This window comes from Nannospalax galili, unplaced genomic scaffold, assembly GCF_000622305.1.
Source record: "Nannospalax galili isolate Female #2095 unplaced genomic scaffold, S.galili_v1.0 scaffold740, whole genome shotgun sequence".
In the NCBI taxonomy this organism is placed as follows: domain Eukaryota; kingdom Metazoa; phylum Chordata; class Mammalia; order Rodentia; family Spalacidae; genus Nannospalax; species Nannospalax galili.
Window position 1 is genome coordinate 260351 of NW_008345503.1, and position 20279 is coordinate 280629.

Genomic DNA, 20279 nt, shown 5'->3' on the forward strand with positions numbered 1-20279 from the left:
GTTCAGCAGTAAAGAAAGATGAAATAATGAAATTTGCAGGTAAATGGATGGATCTAGAAACTGTTATACTAAGTGAAGTAACACAGACTCAGAAAAACAAATGACATATGTTCCCCCTCATATGTGGCTCCTAGCACCAAATCCTTTTAAATTCCAGGTCCTTTTAATAAGATGATGCTATACGGCAGTCCCTTCTACATGAAATAACTACCATCATCATGACTTCAGCTGAGCCTGACGGGTTGTGCTCATTCATTAAAGGAGAACCAAGCAGGGTCACTGGACCCTTACTGGAGTATCCAGCCACTCTTCCCAATCAACTAGTCTAGCCTTGGAAGACAAAAGAAAAATGAGGAAGAACCCAATAGAGGGATGCTTTTGGAAGCCCTTGTCAAGAAACTCCAGTGGACTCTCATATGAACATTTGAAAAGTGCCCTGTTCTGACTTTTTTCTAGTTCCCTGTCTAGAACTTGTATTGCTGGTTACTCTTGCCTTTACTTCTCCTTCACATCTCCTATTCATGATTCAAGGACTTTCTTTTCCCCTGAGAGACAAGAGTTAATGCAATTTGGGAGTCTTTTAGATAGAACCACTGAAGGGGTACTCTAATTGTCTCACCCTGAGTCCATGTTCAGCATGGAAGAAGCCAGAGCAGTCAGTGTCCCTATTCCCTATTGGCAATTTGGGTAACCCCTTCAGAGGATGGTGTGATAAGAATAGGAGGTAGGAATTGGCTAGGGAGTTAGGGTAAAAAGACCCCAAAGAAATGTTGCCAGTTTCTGGACTAAAAGTCAAAATGTTCTTGGGCCTGTTAGCAACGTACTCTGTTCCAAAGGCCAAAAATGTCAAAAGTATTTGGGAGCTTGTATCTAATCCTTAAAAGATTTTAGGGTTACCTCTTCAGAGGGGGGAATGTTGGAGGGAGCGGGCATGGATCTGATCAAAACACCTTATATGCATGTGTGAAAGTCTCGATAAAGTTTTTGTAAAAGTTAAAAAAAAAAAAAAACCACTGGGTCCACTTGGTGTTGTCTGTATGTGCGTGAGAACAGAACCATCTACTGGAGCGTGTGTAGCATCTCAGGTCTGCATCCCTGAAGAAAACTTGACTCTCTTCCCCACAATAGTTAATTAGTTGCCAAAAGTTCCTCAGCGAGGGGTGGAACTTCATGAGCTCCTCTCCATACATGCTGAGATTGGCTTGTTTGATCTTGTGCAGGTCTTATGCAAGTAATCACAGCTGCAGTGAGTTAAGTATGCAGTGGTGACATGTCCAGTAAATACTGTTTCATTGCAGATATCCACTCCCTCTGGCTCTTAAAATCTTTCCACTCCCTCTTTTGAGATGACCCTTGACCCTCGAAGGAAGGGATGTGTTATAGATGTCCCATTTGGAGCTAAGCACCCCATGGTCTCTCTTATTCTCTGCACGTTGACCAGTTGTGGGTCTCTGTATTCATTACCATCTACTGTAAAAAAGAAGCTTCCCTGATGAAAGTTGGGAGATACACTGATCTATAGAACTCTCCCCTAAGAACTTAGGGGAAAGTTTATTACTATGTCCATTTAGCAGAATAATAGTACTAGGTTCTCCTCTAGGGCTGATGACTTAGCCAGCCACAGGTGGCTGGTCCAGTTAACAGTACTAGGAATGGGTTCCATCTTGTGGAGCAGGCTTTAAATCTGATCATAGAGTGTTTAGTTAACCCATTGATGCCACTATTGCACCAGTGATCATATCTGAGCTGGTCATTGTAGCTCACAGTGTACACAGCTGAACAATACTATTAATTACTTTTCCATCCTAGTGTCTTGCATTGAACCTTCCAGCACCATGAAAGCTGTCCAGTAGGGATGAAGCTTCTAAGACGGTCTGAGCTTGATTTCTCCATGTCTTATGGCTCAAGTATGTGGTGTCTACAGCAACAGGGTCTTACTATCAAGTTCTAGGGGGCAACCAAGAGCAATGGAAGTAGTCTGTAATATTTGGGAAGGTTCTATGGGACCCTAGTGACCAGCAACTCTAAAAGAGTTAACCTATGCCTCACACTGGGCTTTTTATTTGATAGCCTATGGTGTCTAGGGGTGTCATTGTCCCTAGTTATAGGGTAACTGCATTTAAATAAAACCACTGGCAGGCCTGTATTGAAGCAGTGTTGTCTCCGGACAACTAGACCTGGTTTTAAAAAATATGTTTATGTATACAATTTAGGAAGCTTCTTCAGTAGTAGGTTTCCATATTCCAAAGGTCTTTACTGTTCATTGTCTCTCCCAAACTCACTCCTTTACCCTGCCCTCCCATATCTCACTCCAGTTAACCCTTCCTATTTCATTATTCCCCATTTGTCCCTCATACTAACTGCATTCTGTCCCCCTTTCCAAGAAATTCCCCTAGTTTCCTGCCTTCTATGGGTACTCCAATTTAAAGTATACATTATCTAAAGTTCAAATCCCCTGAGTTATCCACATATGAGAGTAGTGTTTGTCTTTCTGGGTCTTGGGTACCTCACTTAGAATTCCCAGCTCCATCTATTTACCTGCAAATTTCATAACCTCATTTTTCTTTACAGCTGAATAGTAATCCATTATGTATATGTGCCACATTTAAATTATCCACTCATCCATTGATGGACATCTACGCTGTTTCCATTTCCTAGGGATTGTGAATAGAACATCAATGGATGTAGGTGAGCAGGTATCTCTGTACTAGGATATAGAGTCCTTTGGGTATATGCCCAAGAGTGATATAACTGGATCATATGGTAGATGTATTTCTAGCTTTTTGAGGAGCCTCCACCCAGATTTCCACAGTGGCTGCAGCATTTACCCTCCCATCAGCAGTGAGTAAGTATTGCACTTTCCTCACATTGACTCCAGTACCTGTCATTTTTAAAAAATTGATCTGAGCCATTCTGAGTGGGATAAGATGAAATCTCAAAGGAGTTTTAATTTGCATTTCCTTGATGGCTAAATATGTTGACCATTTAAAAAAAGTTATTTCTTGGTCATTTGTGTTTCTTCTTTTTAAAGCTTTCTGTTTAGTTTCATGTCCCAATCTTTAGTTGGGTTGTTTGTTTTTGAGTTCTTTATATATTCTAGCTCTGAGTTCTTTGTATATTCACTGTCTGTATAGCTGGGAAAGATGTTTTTTCCCATTCTATAAGGCTGCCTCCTCACTTGAATGATGATGTTATTTGCTGTACAGAAGCTTTTTAGTTTTAGATTTCAGTTCTTAAAAGAACATTTCTGTTGGGCATGGTGGTACATGCCTTTAATCTCAAAACATGGGTGGCAGAGGCAGGTAGGTGTCTGTGAGTTTCAGGCCAGCCAGGGCTGTACTATGGGGCCCTGTCTCAAAAACAAAACAAGAACGAGAACATTTCTACTATTGTTGCCTCTTTCTTCCTTTGGTTAAGAAACCAATGCAGAATTCATGAGCACTAAAATGGAAATGCTAGTTACTTCTGTGACATCACTGCATCTCTGCAGGGAGGAATGAGTGACCCCAAACTTGAGAGCATGTAAAGGGGTTCATGTTGCAGAAACTCACCAAGTCACTAACGGAGAAGAAAGAAAAAAGGAAGAAGAAGAAGAGATAAACAGTCAAGTATAGCTCATGTCTGGATCCAAGGCTGGAGGACTGCTGCAAGTTCCAGGCTGATCTGAGCTACATAGTTCCATGCCAGCCTGAGACACAGAGAAGAGATTCTGTCTCAGAAAATCACACATTTTTAAAACTGCATTTTAAAAAAGAATCAAGTATCAACAGAAAATAACAAATGGCAGTGGTCTGTATAACCAAGAATGAGTAATTCCTGTTGTAAGAAACTGGAAGGTGAAAGCCAAGACCGCTGAGGCACCAGCTGGGGCCATGCTGCTGACACACCAGAAACTCTAGAGAAGTCATTATACACCTGGAGCTCAACTTCTTCATGTGAAGATGAGAAGAGCCCATGAAAGACTCTGCAGATTCCCACCTGTATCCAGGAGGGACTTCCAAATGACAAAGACTGCCTTTGCCTGGACAGGCAGCTTGCCCATTCTGCACCTGAATGCCTCTGCTGAAGAAGTGGCACCACTGGCAGGCCTGTATTGAAGCAGTGTTGTCTCCGGACAACTAGACCTGCCATCTAGTCCATAGTGATGAGCATTTTAACAATGTAGTGGAGGTGCGAGGCTCTGCATGTCCAGTAAACACAGCTGCATGTAGGCAGTGATTACACATTCAGATACTGCACAGCCTGTTTATAAACACTCACTGATTTCCCTCTATGGGTGAGAGTCTGTGGGGGCAGGGTGGTTCTCATTTGCATGTGTATTGGATGAGAGCCATCCTTCTCTGTGAGTCCCTGTATAGGGAATATGATTACATGACTCCATGTACCTCATATTTTCCTCCATCTGCTGGCAGGTGCCCCACATTCCATCAGAGTATTTTTCCAGAGGATAAACTGTTCCTCTCTGTTAAAATATAGTTACCTAACTTTAAATGGTTTCTTAAGCATATTTGCATTATGATGTGAGACATGCTTAAGGATACCAGCTTGTAAAATATGAAAGGCCTTTGGTTTTAAGGAGTCTTAAGTCCCTGGTTCTGGGTTTGGGCATATTGGAAAGGGAGAAGTAATCCAGCTGAGGAAAGAAGAGGCTGGGGGCACGAAGAGAACCAGCGTTTCCAAGAAGTTGTTAGCTGGGAGTTGTGGTGTATGCTTGTAATTACAACCCTTTGGAGGCTGAAGCAGGAGGATTGCCACATACTCTGAGGCCAGCCAGAGCTACATAATAAGACCTTGAGTCAAAAAAAAACAACCAAACAAAACAGAAGTTGTGCCTCAGACTCACTCTACTTCTGGAGACCTTGTAAAAATATTCCAACAAGGAAGAGATTGAGTCATATATTAGACCTGGGTGTATTGATAGGTGTGGCTTTCAGACTGATGACGGTGTACGTTTTTAGAGTTATAACTCTAGATAGCAAGTAGAAAGCCAAAATACAAACACATTTTAGACTTTCAGAAAGGATATACAAAGTAATTAAAAAAGAGGGTAGGGGGTGCTGGGGAGATGGCTCAGTCAGTAAAGTGCTTGCTATGTAAGCATGAGCACCTAAATTTTGATCCCCAGCTCCCATAAGAAAAGTCTGATCCAGCAGCACACACCTGTAACCCCAACACTGGAGAGGTGGAGACAGGAGGATCCCTGGGGCTTGCTGATTAGCCAGTCTAGCCCAATCTGTAAGTTCCAGGTTCAGTGAGAGAACCTGGTGGAGTGCTCCCAAGGAATGGCACCCAAGGTTTCCTCATGCATAAACTGTATATACATGCACATACACAAACACGTACAGGAGGCAGCTAGGGGGATGAATGTGGTGACTCACATCTATAATTCCAGCACTTGGGAGGGTGAGGCAGGAGAATTCATGAGTTCAAGGCCAGTCTGGGCTACAAAGTGAGACCCTGGCTCAAACCAACCCCTTTTACAACCCCCGGCCCCCAAAGAGGAAGGTAAGCAAAGAAAATTGTGAGGACATTGGGAAGTTGAAGTGAGTGCCTCCTAGGAGTCTGGTAACTAAGCCCATGGTAGGTGAGGTCAGGTATACAGGCACAAGTGGCAGAAAGATGGCAGAGAGGGTCAGATAAAACTGAAGAACATAGTTTCCTGAACTAGACAGTGAGGATACCCTACAGGATTCGGGAGGAAAGGGATGGGGATGACAGGATGTTTTGGAACCCAGTTAATGGAAGAATTTTTCTCTGATTTGTTGATACTCTAACTGAAATCCACCTATAATATCAATATTTACTACTTCCTAAAACTCATCACATAAATTTTTAAAAATGGTTTGACACAGGGTCTCATGTAGCCTATGTTTGTCTGTAATTTGCTATATAGCTGAATAAGACCCACACTGAAGGCCGTTTGGGGACACAAATTAGACTCTCTAGGCCTTATTAGAGTACATTAAATTGGGCGGAGGGGCAATAAGGAGATGTGTGAGGAGGGGAGGGGTGCTAAATACCATTAGAGTATATTGTATGAAAATGACAAAAATTCAGTTAAAAGTATATAATTTTTAAAAATGTGCTACCGAAAAAAAGAACAAAAAAAGAGCCTGTAAGACAAAAGCCAGCGATTTTTGGTTTTCTAATTTAATCTCATCTCAGAAATGATATTGCATTACTTCTGTCATTGGTCACAGAGACCAACCTGTACATAGGAGGTAACTATAAATGCGTGTGAGTGGCCAGAGCGGGGTCACAGAGGGAGGCAGCTTACAAGTTCCTACCTGAGAGAACTCTTCCCTTTCCCCTCTGCATCTTCAAATTACTTAGTAAATCCTAGCTCTGTGCTGGAAAGATGACTTGGGTGGCAGGATGACCTAGTTCAGTCCTCAGAATTCATATTAAAAAAAATATCAGGCTTTACTTGTCACCATTCATCAAAGAAGCTTCTTTTGCAACAGATGGAGACTATTACAGAGTTCCACAACTGGTCACATGCAGAGAAGAAGTACACACATCTACAATGCAAATTCTACATCTAAGGCTCAGGGAACATAGCAGAACTGGAGGTAGAGGGAATGCTAATGCATCGCTCAGCTCTCACCAGTGAAGCTTCCACATGCAACAGAGGGCAATTAACAGAGAAGGCCACAACTGACCAAAATGTAGAGAATAAGAGACTGCATTGAGAAAGAGAACGCCTTGCAAGCCATTCATTGGGGAAGGATTTGTTCCCTGTGTAGAGAAGGGGAGCCCTGTCACAACAAGACAGTTGAGACCCTGAGAGCACACTTTGAGACTTGTTCTGTATGCTTTAGGACTTGAGCTCACAATGCTGGGTCTTTCCCTGCAACTGCCACCCATCTCTCCCTTGTGCACCAGAAGAGTGGTCTTAGGAGTGTTCCATATGAGGGCTTTCACATCCCTGTTAACTTTACAAATAGTTAACTCCACAAGTGTACACAGGTTTGAACGGATTTCCTGATATTCTTGAACAAGAAAAGTTATGGGGTCTATTCTGCCTCAGTAAGAAAGAAAGCCTTCCTGTTTAGTGTCTGCCAATGTCAAGGAAGCAGGAGTTGCACCTGTTAGCCAGTGAGAATACCTCCCCTTTCCATACCGATTCTTTTTCTTCTTGGGACTTTCCTCTTAGAAAAAAAAGCAACTGGGGGCGGGAGAGGAGAGAGAGAGAGAGAGAGAGAGAGAGAGAGAGAGAGAGAGAGCCCTAAAAGTTGAATTTTCTGAATTGGGTTTCTTTTGATCCTGCTGTCTGAGCAATTTGTGCTACTGCAGGATTCCCCCCCACCAACTCTGCCACTGGGAAAAGGTGAGCATTAATGATCTTCCTCATTAGGGTTTGAAATAGCTGAGGCTGGACAGTTAACCAAGGTTAAGTCAATTAACCAGCAAACCAAAGGGACAAGAGTGGGGGCTCACGTTTGTTGAAATTTATGGGAGACTCTGGGCCACATTTGAAAATTTTGTCTTTATTCTCAAATCTAAAAACCAAGATATAGAGCCAAAAAGTTACTGACTGGTCAAAGAGGTCACTTACCCCCTCCACCCCATTTTCCATATGATAGAGAGGTGAAAGGACAGGACAGCCATAACACCCATCATTTCCTCAATCGGCAAACCAGCTGGGAGTAATGTATTTTTAGGCAGCCTGTAACGTGCTGTGTAGCTGATACTGACTTTGAGCTCTTAATCCTCTTGTCTTCACCTGCCCAGTGCTGGAATTACTGGTCTGTGCCACCATGCCTGGCTTGGAAGTAATGCATTCTGACTTTCTGATTTTGAGTTATTATGCATATGCATATGTAGGATACGTGTGCCACAATCTTGCATTTGCCCTAAGACCCACTTTTTGCTCTAATTGAGATCTCAGACTGGCAGGGAGCTCCACTTGCCCAGCTTTTCTGTCTTCCTTCTTCCAGCTAGGTTTGATGGGCAGAAAATCAGAGTGAAACTAAGCATTTCCCCACCTTCACTTGTGAGTTGCCTCTGTGGTCCTAGCTCTTCCTGGACAGTTCCCCCATCCCCAGGTGGCCACTGCTGCTGTGTCCCCAGTAACATCAGTAACATTGACTCTTGCAGTCTGAGCAACCATGGCTGTTGCCCACTGCGACTAATCTCTGGGTTACCGCCCTGCCCCCAACTTTGTATCTCAGTTCTATCGATTGTATAGCAGTTCTCTGTATTAAGTTCTCTCTGCTTCTCAAGCCCTAGACTGGTTTCTCTTTTCCTTACTGGCCTGACTGATAGAGGACAGCCATCTTTGTGTGTGTGTGTGTGTGTGTGTGTGTGTGTGTGTGTTGTACACTGTGGAACAAATTAATGTCCAAAATGATGTTAGTAAAAAATAAATTATCTGCAAGAAGTAGTGATCATTTATGCTGTAAGTTAAGCTGATAAAGCAATGTATTTGTCCCCTAAAAAACCAAATGTGGCAATGTTTTCTTTTCCTCAGACGTTCCCCTGAGGAGTCTTGTGCCTTCTCTGTGGTATCAGAAGACCAGCTTCTTTTGACTGCAAAGGTCTTTGCCATCCCAGGCATCCGTAGCTTAGTCATGGAAAGGGGCTTTTCTTGGTTTGGGAGGGTTTGTATTTTTCACTTGTAGCAGAACGAATCCTAATGGCTTCGTACTTTGCTTTGGGACTGATCTTGTTCACTTGGCCTCCTGTCACAAGCCTGGTTATTTTGACTGTTTGTACCAACCCCTGTTCTTGGCTTCCACACAAGGATTCTCACAAGAGCTCCACTTGAAAAGATGATTTCCAGGGTTGGGGGTATTACCCACCAGTACTGGACCTGAGACCTCCAGCTTGTTCTTCCAAGTGTTCATAATCTCAGTGATCTCCAAGCATATTTTCTTTTCCAGAATACTTTCCAAAAAGTTTGTAAGAATGTCTCTAAAACTTTTCTTTTGAAAGCAATAAGGACCTAAGGGGAGGTTAGCAAGGGTGCTATAAATTATAACTTGGCGGGCAAGTATTTAAAACTATCCAAAAGAATATTTTTCTCCTTTAAAAAAAAAAAGCACACCTCCATATTTAAGTAATTCATTGGGGGGGGCGGATAACCACTGCACCATTCACATAGCAAGTACCAATGCGGTTTCACTCTGCTCTGAAACCAGTCGACTACAAAGCCCTAAATGTTTCTACTTTGAAAGCACAATATAACTTGCTACCATGGTGGTGAGATAAAGCAACAACTCATTTTAAAGATTTTACCCTTTTGTGTTTTTGTCTTTCTTCTGCAGGCTATGTGTTTATACTATGGGATCCCCCATAAACAACAGAGCCCTTTTTCCATGCCAGGAACCACCAGTTGCCATGTCAACATGGCAGGCTACAGTACGAGCAGCTGCATCTTTTGTTGTTTTAATGAGTGGAGAAAATTCTGCCAAGCCAGCACCACTTCGGGAAGGTACTGTAAATGTGTTCTTTGCTTATTTAGGTATTGCACACATGCTGGACCCAGGAACCCAATAATCAGTATTTTTCTAAACTTTAAAGAGCTGCTTTATTAGTTATGTTGGAAATGAACATACTATAAAAAAAAAAAAAAATCCTTCCAGAGAAAACGAACAGGGGAGGGAAAAGGCACTGGGGAGTCCGGGTGTGGGGCTGGGGACTATTCATGCCAAAGTCATCAATTCATAGATGGTTTCAGCAGTTGCTTTCACCTGGTGTTTGTGGGGCAGAAGTGGGTGGTCCTGGTTGAACACTTTCTGGTCAGGCAAGTGTGTCATGGAAACACTATTATGGTTGAGTTTCTGTGGTTTGGACATGGTGTCTGTACGTGGTTATTCATTATGCTGAGAGATACTGCTCACCTTAGCCAGCTCACTGGAGTTGTTCTGGTAAAGGGTCTATTCTGTACACTATTTGTCCACACTGACATTTCAAACTGAAGGTATGTTGGAAAGATGGAGGCAAGAACTAATGACTCATCCAGGTTTTACTTGTGAATCACTTGTTTATTTAGTAATTAACTCTTCCAGTTGAGATCCCAATAAAATTTTTGTAGCTGTAATATTTCTTGATATAAAATATGTCTCTTCCCACATACTTTAATATGTACTTTAAAATATTGGCCTCTTCTTACAACCTGCACTGTATACTCTTCCTTGAAATACCTCTCATGGGTCCTTACTAGTTTCCTGCTTTCTATAGGTACTCCAATTTAAACACATAAGGTCAGCCTGAGATACACAAGATCCTGTCTGTAAAGGGTTGTGCAGGCATTAGGACCGACAATTGACAAATGGGACCTCATGAAGCTAAAAAGCTTCTGTATAGCAAAGGACACCAGCATTCAAGTGAAGAGCTAGCCGACAGAGTGGAGTATACATCTGACAGAGGGTTAGTGTCTAGAATTAACAAGGAACTCAGAAAACATAACGCAATAAAAAGCAAACAACCTCATTAAAACTTATGAGTGGAACTAAACAGAAAGCTCTAAAAAGAAATACAAACAGCCAAGAAATAATTTTTAAAATATTGAATCTCTTTAGCCATCGGGGAAATGCAAATTTAAACTACTTTTAGATGTCATCTTATCCCAATTAGAGGGCTAAGATAATAAAATAAATGACAGCAAATACTGGCATGGATGTGTGGACAGGGGACAGGCAAACGCTCTTACCAGTTCAGCTACGTTCCAACCTCAATAAAGTCTCCTTTTACTTCTCTTTCGCAGCTGTTCTAGTTTGGTATCTGTTGCTGTGATGAAACACTGACCAAAAACAGCTTGGGGAAGAAAGGGTTTATTTTATCTTACAGTTTATTGTCTATCATTGAGGGAAGCCAAGGCAGGAACCTGGACGCAGGGATTAAAGCAGAGACTGTGGAGGAAAGCTGCTAACTTGCTTGCTCCCCTGGCTTGTTCAGCTACATTTCTTATATAGTCCAGGCCCCCTGCCCAGGGATGGCACCGCCCACAGTGGACTGTGCACTCCTACATCAATTAACAATTAAGAAATGCCTCACAGACCTGGCCATAGGCCCATCTGATGGAGGAAATGAGGTTCCCTCCTCCCAGGTGACTCTATTTTTTGTCAAGTTGACAGAAACTAAACAGTAGACCAGTTAAACTATAATCCTGCACCAAAGGCAGCCGTGGTTATCAATTTCATTTATGTGTTTTTTCTCTTTTTTGCCCAAGTCTATGTGCATATTTGTATAATATCCCTCTTTTAGAGAAATGGGGAATTTAATAAAATCTTGGATTTTAAATGCAAGTTTTCAATGTATTTTGCTTTTGTATTACATCTTCTAGGAATTACTATGGTTGTTTTACATTTTTACTTAATTTCAAATCATATTTTGAATACATGTTTAGACTATGTATTCCTTCTTGAGCTTTTAAGTTTAAATCATCTTTCTGTTTGAGAAAAGACTTCAAAAAAATTTTTTACAAGAGTGGATTTATAGTTTGTTTTTTAAGTGCTCTCTTGTATTTTGATTAGCTGTGATTGTATTCACTCATGAACAATTCTTGACTAGATAATAAAATTTTTTCTTGAAGCAAGGCCTGGATAAGTAATACTGACTGGCCTTGAACGGGACACTCTTGTCTTTGCCCCCTGAAGGCTGGGATTCCATGTGTGGACTACCACACCCAACTCTAGATATAAATTTCTTAAGTGACTTCTTTTCTCTCTTTAATGACTGCAGATGCTATCATCTCTTATTTAGTATTTCTGAGGAGACATCAGATATCAAATTTTATTCTTTGGAAAGAAGTCTGACATTGTTGTCTACATCATCACAGGATTTCACACAATTCAGAACTTTAGGACAGATGTAAATGTGGCACCTTTCTTTTTAGTCAGCTTTACCATGGCATGATTTACATATAATGAATGTGTACATTAAAGGTACTGTTCAGTGAGATTTGACCCACATATGACACCTATGAGATTGCTCAGTGACGCATGACAGACCATTTCTGTTATCCCAGAAGTCCTCTTGTGCCATCCACTCATTTCTCCTTGCATTTATGCCAGCCAACCACTGATTTCTGTCTCTAGAGGTTAGTTCTGCTGCTTCTAGAATCCATTGATTGTGTACTCTTGTGTGTCTGCCTTTGTACTCAGCATGGTACAAGAATTCTCCATATCACCATTGATGTCAGTAATTTACTCTCTTTTTAACTTATTAGTGATTCTTTGTATAAATAAGCCACATTTTACCCACTTCCCTGTTTGTAGATACTTAGATTGTTTTAGCCATTTCAAAAATTATGCTGTGATATTCATGTATAAGACTTTTTTGGATATAACTTGCATTTCTCTTGGGTAAATTCTCAAGAATAGAATTGCTAAATCATATGATAAGCATATGTTTCAGTTTCTAAACTTAAACTTATGATTTAGTACCCCTAAAGCCATATCTAAAGTGCTTGTATTACTTATATTCCTACTAGTAATGTATGAGAGTTATAGTCGTTCATCTTTAAAGTACTTAATATTATCAGTCCTTTGACTTTTAGCTCTGAAATGGAGTGTGAAATACTGTCTCATGGTTTCAATTTGAATTTCTCTAATAACTAATGATGTTGAACTTTTTCATGTACTTGCTGCACATTCTTATATTTTTATTTAAAGAGTATTTGTTAAGTCATTTCAGTTTCTTAATGTGTGTCTTTTGAATTTATGGGTTATGAGAATACTTTAGCTCCTGCTCTAGATACATATAGTACAAACACACATTTCTAGTTTTTGTGACTTTCCTTTTCATTTTTATTCTAAAATGGTTTTTTTTTTCAGTGTTGGGAATGGAACCCAGGGTCTTGCATATGCTAGGCAAGCTCTACTACTGAGATGAATCTTTCAGCCTACGTACATTCTATAGCATTGATTTTTCAGGAATGACATTTTTGTTCTTTACTAATTTCATTAGAGATTTACATGATGTTGTAACATTTCCATCCATTACTTTTTGTTGTCTTCTGATCCCAATCTGTTTTACTTGCATATCAGCTTGGTGTCTTGTATCTTTTTTTTACTGTTGGTACATAGGAATTCTATCTCCTTGTGTTCTAACAACGAGGCCAATTTCTTAACTTGGCTTTGGTTTCTGTAGTAAGCTGATTTCCAAGGCTTGTTCTTTCTCTGCTTCTTTAGGGTGATGTCTTCTTCTACTTTGATTCTGCAGTATTTTTCCATCAGTGTCCATGGCTTTCTCTCTGGTGTGCTCCACCAGACAGGATGTCTGCATGTCAATTTCCTTTTTCTCTCTTCACTGTCCATCTACTTATGTGCTGAAACGCTGTCTCACTTCAACAGATGGAAATCAGTTGGTAGATAGCCCCTTTATCCTGGCGCTGATGTCTTGTTGGCAATTGTCTAGTCAAGAGCTGCTGGACTCATCTGGGATCTTTCTCTGCCCTCTCTTTTTGGCTCCCTGACATTGTGAATTGATGCAATATGTGAAATTCTGCAGTCTCTCAAAAATACTGATATCTGGACCTCTACAGAAGCTTCCTTCTTGTGTTCCTCACCTTCTCCCCTCATATACCTGTTGTCTTAGTTTGTTCTTCATTGCTGTGACAAAACACTCTGACCACTACCAACTTGGGGAGGAAAGGGTTTATTTATCTTGCATCTCCCAGGTCACAGTTCATCAGGGAGCCCAAGGTAGGAACTCAGGGCAGGAACCTGGAGGCTGGAGCTGGAGCACAGACCATGGAGGAATGCTGCTTACTGGCTTGCTCCCTTGGCCCCTACTCAGCCTGCTGTCTTATGTAACACAGGCCCACCTGCCCAGGGGTGGCACCACCCACAGTGGGCTGGGCCCTCCCACATTACTCATCAAGAAGATGCCTTTCAGACATGGCCACAGGCCAGTCCAATAGAGGCAATTCCCCAACTGAGGCTCCCTCAACCCAGGTGTGTCCAGTTGACACTAAAGCTATCCAGCACACCTGTATACTTTCTTGTTCATGATTTGGCCCTGACACTCAAACATAAACCTTGTGCTTGGAGTGTTCATCAAGCTTGAACATTGATTTTCTTCTTTAGATTTTTTTTAACTTTATGTGTATGAGTGTTTTTGTGCATGTACATATGTGCACCATGTGCATGTGTGGTACCCACAGAGGCCAGAGAGAGTGTCAGATTCTCTGGAACTGGAGTTAGAGATAGTTATGCGCTGCCATGTGAGTGCTGGGAACTGAGCCAGCTCCTCTGCAAGAGCAGCCTTAACCACCAAGCCATCTCTCTAGCCCCCTATTTTTCCTTTAAGAGAGGGAAAAACCCTGATTCACTAGAGTTTACTGATGTTATTGATATTAGGATGATATTTTCCAAAACTGTAAGTCTGTAAGTCTGTTGTAACTCTTGCACATCTGTGAAACCAAAGTAAAATAAAAATTAAACACATAAGAATTTACTAAATCAATAAAATTTATATTTGGATGAAATAATTTGTTGTAGAGATGAAGATTTTGCTGAAGCCAGGCATGGTGGCACACGCCTTTAGTCCTAGCGCTTGGGAGGCAAAGGCAGGCAGATCTCTGTGAGTTCGAGGCCAGCCTGGTCTACATGGCAAGTTCCAGGCCAGCTGGGGTTACAGAGAGACCTTGTCTCAAAAAAGACCTTCCCCCAAAAAAAGATTTTGCTGAAATAAAATTGCCCTCACAATATGGATATGGTACTGATGGCTCCAAAGGGTGTGTGTGTGTGTGTGTGTCTGTCTATCTGTCTGTGTGTCTATATGACTGAACACCTGTCCTACCTGAACTTGTGACAGCCTATTTCTTTAAACTTCCCTACTACTTTTCTTCTATCTGCTCTAAAACTAGATTCTCAAACATACTGAGATATCTTGACCTTTATTTTGTTTTCTTTTTGTGTGTGAATACATATGCATGAGTTTGTAAATGTGCATATGTGTGTATAGAACCCAGAGGTTGGTGTAGGGTGTCCCACATGTGCCTGTGCAGGTGTGCACACTAGTGCAGATGTGAACTTGGAAGTCATTTCACAGTACTCGGCAGCTACACCCAGATCCTTCTACTGCCTGTTTTTATAATAAAGTTTTATTGGCTTCTGACTTGTCTGGGCCTTCTTCTATGCTACAGTAGCACAAGTGAGTGTTTGTAAGAGGGGTGTGCAAAGCCCAAGTCTGATTCTTGATCCTTTACAGAATTTTTTTCTGATTGCTACCCTTGTTTGCCTGTCCATTGTCAGTCTGTCTGTTTGAAGGAGACAGAGGCAGAGGCAGGTAGATCTCTGTGAGATTGAGGCCAGCCTGGTCTCAGTAGCAAATTCCAGGCCAGCTGGAGCTACAGAGAGACCCTGTCTCAAAAAATTGAAAAAAAAGAAAAAGGAAAAAGAAAATGATGAAAAAAGACTGATACAGGAGGATTGAGAGTTTGAGGTCAGCTTGGGCTATACAGTGAGACCCTGGCTAAAACAAAATAAAATAACAGAAAAATAACGAAATTACCATTTTCATACTTCCAAGAATATATCAGGACCCCCCCCATTTTCTATTCTTTTCTTCTTTTCTTTTCTTTAGAATTACCAGTTGAGGGTGGAGTTATAATAAAGGATGCTAACTGGAGTTTGCTTATGTATGTTCATATCACTTCTGCCTCACGTGGCATCACTGCATAGGCTTTCCCAGCTCAACCTGAGAAAGAATTGAGCTGAAACAGGGCAAAGAACTACAGTCTCTCCTGCAGCACTCAGCTGGGGCTTGCCAGAGGACAACCAGGAAAGAGTACTAACAAAAACCTTTCCCGGACCCCACAGTGGCTGTTGTAAGGGTGGAACAACGTTGTCTGTAGCTGTGTGCACACCTTGGAGCACAGTAGTGTTGCCTTTGCTGCCCCTGCCCTCTAGACTGCTAGGCTGGTCTCTCAGGACCTCAGGTCTGCTGCGCACACTGCCCTTTAAAACAATGAGTGTCCTTGAAAGCCTGAGTAGCAAAACCATGCCCAGCCAGTCACAGTTTCCATCACAGTGACACATCATCAGCCTGATAGCACATTTACGGGCACCAGCTGATTTCCTGAAAGATCAAAGCACCTGGGAGCAGACAGCCGCAGCAGACATGACAATAGCCCTTGGGCAGGGAACAGAAATCAGAAGCTAGACCTCTGAGTCCTTGCTCCATGAGGAAAATAATTCTTGCTGTTTTTAAGAAGGTGCATGGTTTGGGCTGTGGGGTAATGACCATTCTAAGAATTTGATTAGCTAAGTGGTTCTCCTCTCTCTCTCTCTTGCTCTCTCTCTCTTTTTTTTTTTTCCAGAAAGGCTAAGTTGAGGCCATATATTTAGATTAACTAATTTGAATCATTCAATGTCCTCCACATAAAGCCATTGGGAAAATGTTATTCTGGGTGTTATTGCCAGCCTGTGTTCCCTGCCCAAATGTAGCCAAATTATTAAGCACAGAGACCCAGTGGCCAATGCAATACTTTTATATAATAAGGGCTCAGAAATTTATTTGTTGAAGACATATTGCCTGTGTAATCAGACAAAAGTATTCTGTTGCTGGAAAAATCATTTAAAATCATTGTGGATAGCCAGGCATAGTGGCACAGACCTTTAATCCAAGCTCTCAGGAGCAGAGGCAGGTGGATCTATGTGAGTTTGAGGCTATGCTGGTCTACATAGTTAGTTCCAGATTATCTGGGACTACAGAGTGAGACCCTGTCTCTAAATAAATAAATACCACTACAGATAATGAAGTGGTTTCGTGCTCATTTCTTCTCTTGTGCTGATTTCTCTCAGTAAATAGTAAAAGAAAAAAAATTGTTCAGTGCATTATCATTTCCCTCTAGGAAATTTAAAATTTGTTTTCTTAAAGATTTCATTCTTTTGTGTGTATAAGTGTGGGATTGTTCACATGAGTGTAGTACCCACAGAGGCCAGAAAAGGGCGTTGTATCCTCTGGAGCTGAAGTTGCAAGGTGTTGGGAGTTGGGTGCTGGGAATTGAACTCCAGTCTTCTGCAGGAACAGTATGTGCTCTTAACCACTGAGCTATCTCTCCAGCCCCCCTAGCTCATACATACATACATACATACATACATACATACATACACACACACACAACAATATCTGATTTGTAGATTCTTTTTTCTTTTTTTTTTTTAAGGATCAGTCTTCTTTCCCCTCCCTCCCTCCGTCCCTCCCTCCCTCTCTTCCTTCATTCCTTTCTTTGTTGATTTTCAAAAGTAAGAGTGCAGACATTACTTCATTCTGGGCAAAATGCTACTCTTTGGCCTGTCCAATAGAACAATTCTCTGACATACTCTTGACTAGGAAATTCCAGGAAAAAGCCAAGATTTCAGGGTCCAGACCCTCCTGTGTATAATTGAAAGCCAACTTTTCTTTCCCCCTTGATAGCTCAAAATGAGCAATACTCTTTAGACTGCTCCCACAGTATACAGCAAGGAATTATGTATAAAAAATGGTAAATTAAAAGGCATTTAGGAATGGTTATGATTAAATATTTTCTCCACCAAGGGGAAAAAATGCAGATTAGAGAAACTAGCTTCTTGTTTTTAGAGTTGGAAACTTTTGGGGGGCTAGTGCAGTTCATACACGTGTTTCCGAAGGGTAGGAGTACATAGTAATGATATTCATCTTCCCAGTAGAAAGCTGCTGGTGAGCCAGGCTGTGTTCTACTGTTGTATCACTCATAAGGACTCATACAATATCTTGTACTTTTAAATTCTTTTGGTTTGTGCTTTGTTGTTGATTAGTTCATGCTGGCCATCCCAGCACTGTGCTTAGCATACACAACATATGTAGAAGTCATCATGATTTCTTTTGGACCACAATGATTCTGGCAGGCACATATTGTAGTTACCAATTCTTACTGCTGTGGTTTTTTCTTGGACTAGACAGTCATGAATGTTTAAATATGAGTAAGGTACTAATGTTTACCTGTAACCAATCATCTGGAAAGGTGAAATTTAGTGTCCAGTCCGTCGACCTGCTTTGGGTTTCTGGAGAATCTGTTATCTGTATTGTAAATGTGCATGTGCCTAGAGTTTTGAAACGACAAGGCTATTGCCACATGCTCCATTTTAAGGGATGTCTTCAAGCCATAAGATAATGCTCACAACCTACAGAGGCCCTCTCAGTTCAGCAGGTGGCGCTCTTTTACCTATTTCACAGTGATCTTTGAAGGCTGTTCTCTCCTGGTCTCCTGTGCCTCAGGCCATACTATGTTGCAGAGAGGGAAACCTGGGGCTTTGTGGGGTGGCATCATGCTGTGAAGCTGTGGCCTGACCTGGTGCCCACCAGCCCACAGCTTCATGCTGTCTTCTTTGTTCTGGTGCCAGTTACAACCCTTGAGCAATAATGGAGAACTAAGGAAAGATAAGTCACACCATGGGTATTCCAGAGGGTGCCACTAGCTCATAAAAATAGATCATGTAGACTAGTGTCTCAAAAGTAGTGACAGAAAGAATGCTGGGATTTGCTGAAGCACTGAAACATGAAGAAGGAGGGAGGGGGAGAACAGTCAAAATGGGGAGCCTTACTTCCTTTCTTTGTATACATTACGCTTACATGTGTGTATGTAAAATATACATAGTTTAATAATATGACATATTATGTGCTTATAAATACACATACTTCTATATTTTTAATCTGCGATGCAGAATGTTATCAAATACTCAACATGGAATAGTAGAAAGCTCTGAAAGAAGCAATTGGGACTAGAGAAAGAAACAACCTTGAGGTAGGAAATATGTAGGGGTTACATTAGAATTGAGGAAGAAATCTGATATGTTGAATGAAAGCGTGTACCACCAGCTGGATATTTCTGAGTGTCAATTCTGTTTGTCCAACCTGCAGTGGAAAGGTTTCAAAGATACATGCATGCTTCAATTAGGAAGATTTTTTTTTTGGTCTTTTTTGAGACAGGTTCTCCCTGCAGCCCCAGCCTGTAGAACAGTCTGACCTTGAACTCATGGAGATCCACCTGCCTTTGCCTCCCCATGCTGGGATTAAAGGTGTGTGCCACCATGTCTGGCTTCAATTAGGAAGAACCTAAGTGCCTGTTTTAATATGCAGTGAAAGTGGTTGTTTTTTGTTGTTGTTGGTGGTGTTTGTTTGTTTGTTTGGAGAAGGTAGATCAGACTGGTGGAAGCTATAATATGCAGCCAATGATGATCTTGAATCTGGTCCTCCTGCCTTCACCTCCCAATTGCTTGGCATCATAGATTTGTACCACTATGCTTGGTTTATGTGGTGCTGGGGATTGAATCTAGGGCTTTCTGCATGCTGGGGAGGCACTCTACCAATAGAACTACAGCCTCAGCCAGTAAGTCTTTAAATACAAGGCATTCTATGAGAGCCTTAGCTTTGCAGGGGTAACCAGCCTGCCCTTGCCTATGCAGGAGTGGGTGGTCTGTGTGGTAGTAACTGCTTTTTGACTTTGTGGTTGGTATACCAGGTGCAGGGCTTGACTCCCCACATGGCTCATTGTTTACTGTTATGAGTACATATACATGACTGATGGGTAAAAGTGACCACAGGACCTTGATTTTTCTTATCTTTTTTTTTTCCTTTAATAAAAATGATTTTCTCAAATAATTAGTAAAGTTTTTCACAGGTATAAGACACAAAGTCATCTCTTCCCTCTACCCCCACCCTGCACCTCATGACCTGACTCCTTTACCTTGTTCTCTTCCTTTTTCTCTCTTCAGGGTAATTAGTCTACTACCTTCTTTAGAATACTTCAAAGCTGTTCAGAGGTCAGTTTTTAGAGCAGTAAATGAAAACAGTAATTCAAGTAATTGTGTTAGCACTCTCTCAGTTATGAGACTTATTTTCAAAGCTAAATTTTTATTTTAATGTATTTAGTGTGTTGGGTGTCAGAGTCAGAGTCTTGTGCATGCTGTTCAAGTCCTTGTCCCGGAGCTGTAGCCACAGCCAACACTAATTTTTAAACTGTCTCTTGTGATTTGAAAATCCACCCTCTCAAATCTTGTTATTCCAACAAAAACCAGTTATCTTTAAGGAAAATGTCAGTCCTATTTTGAAGATGAAAATGTATATTTGGATCTTTTCATAGCTGCTGTTGTGAGACTATTGAAATAGTTTTATCCCCCTAAATATGTTTCACTTTGAAAAAGTGGTATAAGGGTATTAAAGAACTCTGATCACGCCTTTAATTCCAGCACTTGGGAGGCAGAGGCAGGTGGATCTCTGTGAGTTCAAGGCCAGCCTGGTCTACATAGTGAGTTCCAGGTCAGCTGGGGATACAAGGAGACCCTGTCTCAAAAAGACAAAAAAAA

General features: G+C 41.4%; 1 protein-coding gene across 1 annotated transcript in view; it reads left to right on the forward strand.

The window, feature by feature from the left end:
- LOC103740951 (aminopeptidase O-like) overlaps positions 1–20279 on the forward strand; it is a 194317-nt gene that overhangs the window by 51451 nt on the left and 122587 nt on the right. Inside the window, 1 exon segment of the mRNA XM_008841631.2 lies at positions 9270–9436. Coding sequence (XP_008839853.2) covers positions 9270–9436 — 167 coding nt within the window.